General features: G+C 36.2%; 1 protein-coding gene across 22 annotated transcripts in view; it reads left to right on the top strand.

Annotated features, from left to right (window-relative positions):
• Positions 1 to 12,223, top strand: part of MLIP (muscular LMNA interacting protein) — a 245,069-nt gene that overhangs the window by 132,006 nt on the left and 100,840 nt on the right. For 21 of the 22 annotated variants that reach the window (XM_074333100.1, XM_074333101.1, XM_074333093.1 and 18 more), the window contains one exon: positions 5,722 to 7,296. The exons of the other annotated variant lie outside the window; for it this stretch is intronic. In XM_074333100.1, coding sequence (XP_074189201.1) covers positions 5,722 to 7,296 — 1,575 coding nt within the window. The remainder of the gene's footprint in view (positions 1 to 5,721; positions 7,297 to 12,223) is intronic. 22 annotated transcript variants of the gene reach the window in all.

The raw sequence follows: 12,223 nt of genomic DNA on the forward strand, positions 1-12,223 counted from the left end.
CAGCCAGGTTACTATGTGCTGCTGCTTGATTAGGGAAGAAGGGCAAGTTGAGAGATTCGAGAGGGAAGGATCAAAGGCCTTTTGCTGATGGAGCTGGAAATGAAGCACTAGGAGACCTGAGGGACGTGGCTCCCTATATGGCAGGAAGGGGAACCTCTCTCCTCAGTATTAGTAGGAACAAAAGTAGTGTAGGGATGAGGTCAAAGGTGTGGGATATGACCTGGCCACTGTCTCAATTTAGAATATGGGAGCCCTGCCCCTATCACAGGTCAGCCCCTTAGAGCCTTGCCCCCATTACCTACTTGGAGCCACACCTCCTCTATGCTCCATCCTACTCTGGGAGAGGCGGGATAGGTTGTCTAGCATCTGCCTAGAAGTGTCTGGTGTCTCCTATGGAACTGTTATATAATACTATTTATTAAATAAGGTAAAATTTAGTATAAAATATTACAAATATTATTCAAAGAAAAATAAAATATAAAACAAAGTTAAATAAAACAGCGTCCTCAAAGCCCATTAAATCTGGAAATTAGAAGGTTATTTGGTGACTTTAATGAGAATAGTGTGAGTAGGGTGATGGGGAGAAATCAAGTTAAGAGATGGAGAGGTGGTGGCAAAAGGGAAGTCATGCGTTAGAGGGATGGTATGGGAAAACAAAAATGAGACAGGGAATTTACTGGCCATGCTTCTTGGGGTAGTTACTTGTAATCACAAACTTTAACTTCCTCATTTGTAAAATGGGGTGATGATTATCAACCTTCCTTGTGAAGATTAAATGAGATTTTATATATAGATATATATGTGTGTGTGTGTGTGTGTGTGTATATATATATATATATACACACACACACACACACACGCACATACATACATATACCAGTTCTGACAATTAAATTCAGGAACTCATCCTAGAAAAAGTGCTACATACCTCATTCCTGAATATCACTATGGTCACCTTTGAAGTACTCCCCTTGGGAAGTTATGCACCAAAGCCGTGCCTAGTCCACCCTTCAAAGCAATTTTGGAACTCTTTTTCTGGAATGGCCATCAGAGCTGTCGTCACATTACCCTTGATGTGCTGAATGTCGTCAAAATGTCTTTCTTTCAATATTTCCTTTATCTTTGGGTAAAGAAAGATGTCATTGGGGGTCAGATCAGAGGAGTAGGGAGGGTGTTCCAATACAGCTATTTGTTTACTGACTGAAAACTCCCTCACAGACAGTGCCGTGTGAGCTGGTGCATTGTCATGATGCAAGAGCCATGAATTGTTGGCAAAAAGTTCAGGTCATCTAAGTTTTTCACGCAGCTTTTCAGCACTTTCAGATAGTAAACTTGGATAACTGTTTGTCCAGTTGGTACAAATACATAATAATAATGCCTCTGATATCAAAAAAGGTTGCAACATTGTTTCAACAAGTTCAGAAACGTAATTGTCAGACCTCATATACCGACAACAAAAGATGAATACAAGTCACGTTTGATTTCTGCAATTGCAAGAGGTGCTCAAAGTAGTTACCATAAGTGTCCAGACACTTCTGATTATGGCGAACTACTGCTTGAGCAACACTGACCAGTGTCCACTTGTATATATATTTTTGGCACCCCCGGTATATATATGGATGAGAGAACTAGGAAAAAAGAAAAAGGATGAAGACGTAGCACAGGTGGAAAACTGATGTAATGTGATCATTGAGAAGGCAGGAGCTGCTGCGATTCAGAGTATGTAGAGAAAATTTACCTTTTAAAAAGCCGTAATTTTTCTTAGAGTAAAGGGAAGGAAATGAGACTAGATCTAGAAAATTTGGATTTTCCTGGTAATCTCAATTTTCTTTGGAGAAAAAGAATCTAGGTTGTCTGTTAAATACGATGAGGGAATGTTGAGGAAAAGGTTTTGTAGAGAGTGTTAACTTTTTGGAAGATCTGTTGTTCAGAACAGGAGAGGGATCTGAAGTCCAAACAAAAGAAAAGAAGAAAACGAAACAATCAACAAAAATCCTGAGAGATACAGGTCCCAGTTGAGATGATAGACCTTAAATGCACAGTGATACAAATCCACAGTGTCTCACCGAATTTCCATGTAAATGAGAATGTACCCTTCTGCACAGGTACAAGGAAGTCCGGCCCCACTCTTACCTGGTGCCCTTGTACAGAACAAGTTCATAAATTATGTTCAGTGGCCCCGCCAATCAACAGGTTGTATTAAAATTTTTAATAGCAGCTTTAAGTAGACTAGGTCTAGAAACATAATGGCAGTTGGTGGGAATGATTTAAGGATGAAGACTTGTCAAGTGGATTGGTAAAAAACAAGGTGGCTAGAATGTTGACAATATTGGTAGGGAGGTTGAGATTGAATGAAGTATTACTAAAACCTAAAATGCAAAATAGCAGATGAGTGAGATGAGATTGGATAGCAACAGAAGGCGCAGTCATAAAGATCTTTAGTTCATGGTAGACAGAAATTATTGATGACATCTTGAGTATAGGTGTACTTTGATCAGATTTTTGAAAGGTCACTCTGATGATAAGTTGAATGGGGTGCAACTAGAGGTAAGAATACCAGAAATGTTATTTAAATTGTTCAGGTAAGAAAGGCTGAGAATTTGCCCAGTGATATTACGAGTGTCCATCAGTAAGAAGAAAACCAATCAATGGGTAAGTTCAGGAGGCCAAAGTGCCATGATATCGTGATTGTATGTGAGAACAGAGAGGAATCTAGAGCTTCTCCCTTTCATGGCTGTACAGATTCAGGAAGAAAAGCACAACTATACAGGACCAATATCTGGTGCTGTGCAAATCTCAGGAACTATTTCAAATATCAGGTAGGGGCAGATCAATTGCTTTAGCTTTTATTCGGATGCTTTGATACCTCATAGACACATTAGGGAAAAAAATGAATATAGGAACACTTAATTTTGATTGACTAAAATTACAAGGCAGATCCATAGTAGAGAATAGTTGTTAACAACATAACTGATGACTTCTATTACAGAATCCAAGGACGGACTTATTTACTTTTTTAAATGGATTGTTTTTTGAGGTTTCAGCTATTCTTTTATTGGTAATTACAGATGCTTTTCATTTTCGAAATTAAGTAGCAATGAACTATTAGAAACAGGACTAGTTCCTACATGATTATGTTTTTGCCCCATTTTGAAAAAGCTGAAATGGATAGTGCTCTATACATAATAAGCTTAGAATTTTGACAGAAACAAAACTGGATTCATGGTAGGGGAAAGTGAGTTTTTAAATTAGTTTCAGGTATACAAAACAACACAGTAATTAGACATTTATATACTTCACAGTAATAACCCTACTAAGTCTGACACCATACATAGTTATTACAGTGTTATGGACTATATGCCCTATGCCGTACTTTATATCCCTGTGACTTTTTAAAAATTATAGTTGACATTTAATATTATTTTATATTGGTTTCAGGTGTACAGCATATTGGCAAGGGTAGATTTATGGTTGAGATTGTCCACTTAATGACAGCAGAACATTGCAAGCATCCTCTGTTATTGAGGTTGTTGTGAATGTATTCCAGAGTTCAGGATAGTCTTTCAGAGTTTGAGAATGACTTTGGAAGGGGTGTGTGGTAAGGGGGCTCAAGGAATCAGAAGTTGGCTGGGGATTGGAACACAGGTGGGTAGCTCTGAGAGATGTTTGAGGCAAAAGAATCAACAAAGATCAGGTTAGAAATAAATACTGGAGAAGAAGAACAGGCTTGAGGGAAAAGGAATTGGAGCATCAGTACCAAACCTAGGATACAGCACAGGAATTATTAATGGGAAAGTATGAAGGGATGAAAATAATTTGTGGATATCAACAGAGAAGTTGTTGTAAACCCCCCAGTAAGGGCTTTACAGGGAGGAGGTAAAATGAAGGACTGAGTCTGAACTGCTTGACTGAGCATCTGACAGGTATTCATTCTATCTTTCTGCACAAGATTATTCATTTCCTTAGGTCCTCGTTTTAAATACTTATTAATGACTGGAACTCAGGGAAATGTATCTTTTTCATTAAAAAATGCGTTGCTCATTCCTGGGAATTTTATAAAAATATGGTGCACATTTTTATATTAGTATACATTAGGATAACATCAGGATGTATTTGCAAATTAGAAATGAATATATTACAAATACATATTAATATATTGAATAGGAAAATATAATAAGAATTATATTGAAATTAATACAAACATAATAAACATTCTTAGACTTTTCAGTTTTTCTCTTAGAAGTTCTTCAATAATCCACTATTAAAAAGTATAATAAAATTGTGAATTACTTATATTAGGTAAAATATGACTTACCGTAGTAGAAAGTTTGATAATTAGAAGCCATACTCTTGAAGAAGTTCGAGGGAACAGTCTTTTCCTCTGAATGAGACTCTTAAAGTTATGTCCCTATGATTTGAACATACTTTGGTGGATAATCAGGATTAATTAAGTTTGTCATATAATTTGAAGTCATTTGGAAACATGACTAAAATGGTAATGGGATTTTTGTGGCTGTTATTAATTTTCAAAATTATTTACCAAAAGCTGTGGCATAACTGAAACAAGACATCCTATGGAGTCTCAAATTTTCTTTATTCCTTTGGTGAAGTTTTTTTTTTTTTTCTTAATTATTATGGTCATACATTTTCCTGTTATGTAATGCAAAAAAAAAATACATATAAAATTGCTTAATAAAGATTCATTAATTACTTAAATTCTTTATTCGACAAAAGTAGTTTCCTTTCTCTTATGGATTGGTAGAATCAAATCAATAATTTTGAAAGGAAACCTCTGTTTAAAAGATTTGGCTTTAGAATCACTTATAATTTCAGTATTTGTTTTAAAGTACTGAGTGATTTAAAAAATAGCACAAGAATACATACACCCAGTTATTTCACAGGCTCTCTCTAGTTTCTCTTGAAAATGATACATTATTTCTTTATTATTATTATTTTTGAATTTGATGCAGGATTGGTGGGTTGCATTGCTTTAGGCAGATTACTCTGTCTTCTTTTGATACGAGTATGTATTCCTTTCAGCATAACCAAGTTTGTTATATGCTCATCCTGGCAAACAATTAGGGGAAATATTTTTTGTAAGCTAAAACTCCCTCTCTGTTTTAGACTTTGCTTTCACTCTCATTGTTTGTCATTCTGTGTTGATATTGGGTGCTGCATCTTTTTAATTCTGGGCATTTTTTTCAGGTTCACAATATGTAGTAGTCCAAGTTTTCAGAATTTTAAACATTTGAAGTATGTTAAATTTTTTAAGGATTATAGTCATTATTATTATATTATGGTTTATATTCTTACAATGGAAGAAAATCTTCATTTTCCAAAGTGAATTTTGAAATTTATATTAACGATAATTTAAATTTTTCAAATCACACAATTCCAAATTACGAGAACTATTGTATATTTTATCCATGAATTATTTTCCAAATATAAATATGTGAATACAATTTAATATTAATGTTAACTCTGAGGAATACGTGAGCTATAGTATATAATACTTTACAGTTTATTTATATTTTATTTCAAATTCAGAACAATGCCTCATTAGCAAAACAGAATTTCTTCCATTTTTTATTGGAGTTTTAAGGTGTCTCCTTTGTTGTAAACTAATAGGACTGTTGGCATACACACACAAATGCCAAGAATATTTTGCTAGTTTCACAAAATAACGTCCTATTACAATCTGTCTGTTTCTCTTTCCTCTAGTTAACTTCCTCTTCCACTACCTCTGAGCAGCTTGCCTGTAAACCACCTGCTTTCTCCTTTGTTTCTCCAACTAATCAGAAAACACCACCTGGCCCAGTTAACCTCGACGGAGCCTCTGTCCTAGAGGAGTTCCACACTAGGAGGCTGGATGTCAGTGGGGCTTTGGTGGAAGAAAGAGCTACGTATTTCCAAACTTCTGCTCACTCTTCACCCTTTTCTGCATCGAAGGGCACCTTCTCGACATTGCAGTTTCCCCATTCCACTCAGTCACCAGGTTCTAAGTTATCCAGTCCCAGTGCAGCAGATCAAAAACCTGGACTCACAGCTGAAGTTCTGAAGAATACGACATCGTTAACCTCTCATGTCCTTAACCCCGGAGAAAGTCTGAGAACCTCTCCTCCTTCAGGATCCTTCAGTGCTTCTCTGAAGTCGAATCCAGCCTCGTACATACCAGTCCGTATTGTCATGCATTCACTTTCTCCAAGTCCAAAACCATTTACCTCCTCTTTCCATGGCTCTTCTTCCACGATCTGTAGCCAAGCATCATCTAGTGGAAATCTCTCCAAGTCAGGGGTGAAATCCGCAGTGCCCTCCCGACTTTCCTTCCTCACTGCTCTCCTCAAGTCAGACCCTTCTCACCAAAGACCCTTTTCCCCTGCATCCTGTCCCACTTTCTCTCTCAACTCCCTGGCTTCTTCCACACTTACACTCGATCAAAAAGTAAAAGAAACCTCACCCACACCTAAAAAATCTCTCTCAAGTTGCTCACTGACAGCCGGGTCTCCAGAACAAAGGCAACACCAGGTTTCCGACCATAGCCAGCAATCCTTTCACTTACCTTTTTTCACCCAATCTGCTCCCCTTTCCAAGGCGCCCTCCCCTTCTCCCACAGAACATGTCAGTAGCAGCCTTATTTCTTTGAATGCAGAGAAAACACCATCACCCACTTCTTTGAAGAGCTATCCAACGCTCTCCCAGCTACAAACAAATACACCGAGTTCTGCAAAGCTTCCTCCCATCCCACCAAGCTTTTCTTCTTTTTCTTGGAAGGGCAAAATGGATGCTGATCTCAGGGGTCCTGAAAAGCCCCAGAGTATTTACACGTATCCATCTACATCAGCCTCCTCTCCATTATCTTCTGCATTTCCCACTAACCAAAGAGCCACACTCTCCTCTCCAGAGAAATGTTTCTGTCCTTCCCCGGCTCTTTCAACCTTGATAAACAGATCACAGAAAGCATCCGCACAGCTATCTGGCCAGGGGCAGACTCCTGCAGCTCCTACTTCAGCCTCTGTCTCTAGTGCTAGCTCTGCCTCTCTTCCCAAATTGGGGTTGTCCCCTCTCCCTCATGCTAATCTTCCTGCTCAGGCGTTCCAGCTCAGTCCCTCAGCACTGCACCCAAATTGTGGCGGTGGTACCCTGCCTTCGAGACTTGAGAGATCTGAAAGCTCAGTGTCCGACCACAGGTCATCCGTCTCAACCCCATCACCTCCCATCTCTCTAACAAGAACCAAGGAGCCGATTTCACCTTGTGCACTACCCATGTCAGCAGGCCCTGAAAATAAGAAACCCAAGGTATCTTTTGCACGTTGCATGGTGCATGCGGTTTTTGAAACATGGAAGAATCTTTTTTTTCAGGGGAAAAAGATGAATAATTATGACATTCATTGTGCTGCTCCAAGGAGGTAGAGAACATGCAAGAGGCTCTAGGATTTGGTATATTTGAATGTGGAGACGAGTTTTAATCTGTCAAAAATTGTGCACGTTTCTGTAAAACTATTTGATTTTGCAAATCCTCTTCGTATGATGACTTCTTATATTTATAAGCTTTTGGCATAATACGAGTTATATCTTTGATCCCAAAGATGGAATTTAAAGCCGCTAGTTGAGATTTGGGAATGTGATACACTTCTAATTATTTAGTAATATGGACCCTATTATCCTGTACTGATAGAATAGTAGACAGGATTAGTGTAAAATGGAATATTATCTTAGATCTAGGCCCATGTTCTTGCCAACCCAATTTGAAAACTCTATTTCCTTTGCTATCATTCATTTATAACTATTAATTTTCTTCCCCTTCTACCAGGTTGATTTCTTTATTGCTCCCTATACCTCAAGCGAAATCAATGTGGATTTAGCTATATACACATAGGGTAAAAGGGAATAGAAATTTCCTTTGTATGTGAAAATTATTTAATTTACAATAAACACTGAAAACTTAGTAATTATGAAATACAGAAAGAATTGACAGGCTGGGTATAAAGAAATAGAATTAAGAGGATAAATATTGGCTTTTAAATGCTCTGAAGCAACTCATTGAGCACAGGTATGAAACTGGCATTTATTTTAATATGAGAAGGGAAATATTTGAAGGAGTGACCCATAGAGTTTTTTTCTTTTGGTGGATGGCAACTCTGCTGTAAAGCATGCCAGCTTCTGTACTATTCTCAAATAATTTAGAATGTGGATCTTATACACCCAGAATTTGGTCATTGCTATATAAATAAAATAAAATTATGAAAATGCCTGTATTAGGAAGGAATTGGGATTTTTGGTTTCATGAATTGAAATAACATGGTTTTAGAGGTTCCAAATTGCATGGAGATTGTGTTCAACTCGGTTGCTGTTTGAATGATGAATTTAAGATGGAAAAGATAAAACAACCCACGTGCTCTTGTTAATGATGTTGCAATATTATTAATCTTAGAAAGCATGCATTATGCACCTAGTGTATCCTCACCATATCCTAGCTTTTTTTGAGGTGTGTGTGTGTGCGTGCGTGTGTATGTGTTAAAGGAAAGTAAGAATTTTTTTTTCTTAAAAAATTTTTATTCAACAGAAAAAGAAATATATGTATATATATAATGTGGAGAAGCTATATAGAATTATTAAATCTACAATAAATGTAGAAAACAAGTATAAGGACACATTAACACAGTATAATATATATTACATATATTTGTTCACTGAATTTGATATAATAGAAATATTAGTGAGATATGCTTAGTAAGGAAGTTATTATAAATGTCAGACCTGTTGGAAATATTTAGCATTTATCTTAATAAAGAGGAAAGGAGCTGGTATTTCAGAAATGGTAAACAACCTGATCAAATATACAGAAGATGATTCCAGGGGAATATATGTGGTGATATAAGAAAATTGGCCTGTCATCAAACAGTGATACTAATAATGATAGTAACAGATATCAAATGCTTTCTGTGAGTCAAGAAATAGCCTAATATGCAGGATAGTTAAAAATTAATTAAAAAGGACTATACCAGTTAATTTTTATGACCTTATGAGGTTGGTAATATTATTTTCTGCATTTTATATTCCAAGAAACTGAAATTCAGTGAATAACAAGCCCAGATCGCATATCTGGTACAGGCAGTGCTGACGTGTATATTAACTTAAGTCTACTGATTCTTGAAGCCCTGTTCTTTATTACTGTGCTTTATTGCTATAGAAGAAAACCTCATGTTAATTATCATTTAACCTTATTTAATAATTCTCATGAAGGAAATCATTATTATGGAATAGTAATCGTTAGAATTCTTAATTTATATATTACTTGGGTCATTTCAAAAATGTATTTTTAGAGATTATTAAAGGCTCTGTATTTTAAACTTTGAAAGCAAATGGGATGTAGACCCTCTTTTTCTGTAATTCTAAATTAGAAAATCCTATTTATTTAAGGTTGAATGACTTGGTGATTATCTTTTCAATTCATATGGTGATTATCTTTTCAATACACATTCATACACACATATGAGTGTGTATTAAACACATATGAAGGTGTATTAAAACAAAAACTGGTGTTCTAAACATTACCATTTCCTGAATGTATTATTAATTATTTCTTAAACCATACTGCCATACACTTAAATTATTCATTACCTTTGTGGAAAGTGATTTTACTCCAGAGGCTATTTCAAAGTGTTTCTGTTTGTGGATCACTTTGCTTCATTCATGTTTTGTCCTGTTTTTGGACAGTTGGCAGAGGGTTGGCCCAGAGGGGCTTTTTATAAAGTCAAATCCTTTTTTGTTCTAAAACTAAGTTTGTTGAGGACATGTTCTTCCACAGCTCACTTATTGCTCCCCATATTGAAGAATTTTCACCATTTGCCTTATGTTTTGTTTTATTGTCTTTATTTCCAATTTAAAATTCAAGCTTATAGAAATGCATGATAAATTTGATATACATAAAATATGAAAACATAAAGAATGATTATAATTTATCTGTTTTTAATGTGTTGCTTTGAACAGTAAAAGATATTTCTTGTAATGGGTAAAATTTATAACTTCTGCAAAAATAGTCGCTCTCAGATACATGCTGTTCTTTCTTTATTTCTTCCTTGCTTCTTGTTATTACCTCTTGAGGTAAAAGTCAGCCTACATAATTTTTTATTGCACACTATTATTTGCAGATATTGTAACTTGAGTATAAAAAAAACATTAAAATGGATGTTGGAATAGAGAACTCTTATCCCAGTTTCTTTTGATGTTTGACTAGTTTTCTTTAAATTGCTAAGATTTTTTCATAGATTGATAGGAGGAAATAGACAAAAGCTTTGGGATATCAAAGAATTTATACACTTTTATGGATTGTGTTTTGTCTTGCTGCTTCCACTGCCATGTTAATCCAAGCATGGGGCTATCTTTTTGAAATAAAAGATCTTCAGATTTAGATCAGCTTAACTCAGTGCCAGATCCCAAAAGGAAAGAGGTCCTGGAATACAAATGGCCATCAAATTAAAACATGAGTGCTTGAAGGATGTTAGTTCAAAGTCTGAGCCCTGCTGGCCTTTGATATTAAAATAAAATGGAACAGCTAGAGTATGCTGAGCTAAATTCAGATATAAAGTATGCTAAGGGTTTTTTTTTTCATAGATCAAATCTTAAGGTTCTGAATCCGTTTGCATTAGTTTGATATATTTTAATTTCAAATGGAGCTAGAAATATTATTTCACATTATGATCATGGCCCTACACAGGATGGATAGCTCCCTGAATGCTGCTCAGGTTACTCTTTGATCAACATCTATGTTGCCTGAGATACTTTTTCCCTTTGAGAAAGCCTGAACATCAAAAATTAATGCATGGAGTTGTATTTGGATTCCAATATATTTTGCTTTCATTCATGAAACAGTTTAAATTGTCTCCTCGTAAGTTTTCATGGTGTTCCATATAGGAATTTGGGGTGGCCATTACATCAAAACCTCATATGTTTTGCCACTCACCAAAGATGGTTTAAACCTCCTTTCTAACTTTAGGGGTTCCAGTGGCATGTCTGTTCTGGCCTTAAAGTTGTTTAGACGCATAACATGTTTAAGGACTTAGTTGGGAGCTTTTTGATATTTCTTGAAGTTTTATAGCTGGTGTTTTGTTAATAAACTCCAATTGCTGTAAGGCCTCAAAACATCTCCAAATATATCTATCACACTGGAAACTTGGTGGCAACAGTCTTTGCGTAACTTTCTCCATTTCTGCTGATCTATGTGCAATTTGGAAAATCAGCAATATTGACTGTACCTCTGTGAGCTATAATAAAATAGTTAATCTGTGTTCAACAAATCATTCAAGCAATAAATATGCATTGAGTGCTTATTTATGTGCAAGGCACTTTTCAAAGTCATAAGGATATTGCAACAAATAAAACTGCAAAAATGCCTGTTTACAGAAAGTTCGTATTTTGTGGTGGAAGAGAAACAATCACCAATTCCCTGATCAAATAAGTACATTTTTCTCATGTGTTGGAAAGTCATATGTGACATGGATAAAAGTATGGCAGGGTAAGGAATGGTGTCACAGATTACACTGGCAGTCATCTTCTTTCAGAAGGTGACACACAAGTAAATGAGTATAGTCAGGAAAAATCCTTGAGGTCAGAGAATGATTGGCAGTTACAAAGAACAGATAGGGCAGCCAGTGTAGCAAGAGTGCAGTGAGTGAGGGGAAGTTGAGGTTGTCAGAGGGACATATAACTGGAAGCTGGGTCCTATGAGGTCTTCTAGGCCACTTCTAAGTCTTTGATTTTTAATTTGAGTAAGACTGGAAGCCATGGGAGGGTTTTGAATAGATAATTGACCCAACCTTATCTATCTGGCTGCTGTGTTTAGAACAAACTATGAGAGGGTGAGAGGGGGAAGTAAGGCCACCTTAAGGCTATTGCAACAATCAAGGCAAGTGATGGTGGCTCTGGTGAGGTTATAGAAGTGAAGGAGAAGGTAATATTTTTGTATATATTTTGTAGGTAGACTAGCAAACATTCAGCAATCATTAAAGCCAGCCAAATGTAAAATGGTCAAACAGGTAAAACTAGACATAAATATCTCCTTCCTTTTTTTTTCTCCCACTGTCTTTTACTCTCCCCCTTCCACAAAGTTCTTGGTGTTTTTCCGGGGATTTTAGGTTTTTCTTGATTTTCCCATCCCTGCTATCTGTCACTTCCATCTCTGTACTAATGCTGTGTCCCATTCTCTTTGATTCTTCTCTCTAGT

This window comes from Rhinolophus sinicus, linkage group LG05, assembly GCF_036562045.2.
Source record: "Rhinolophus sinicus isolate RSC01 linkage group LG05, ASM3656204v1, whole genome shotgun sequence".
NCBI lineage: Eukaryota > Metazoa > Chordata > Mammalia > Chiroptera > Rhinolophidae > Rhinolophus > Rhinolophus sinicus.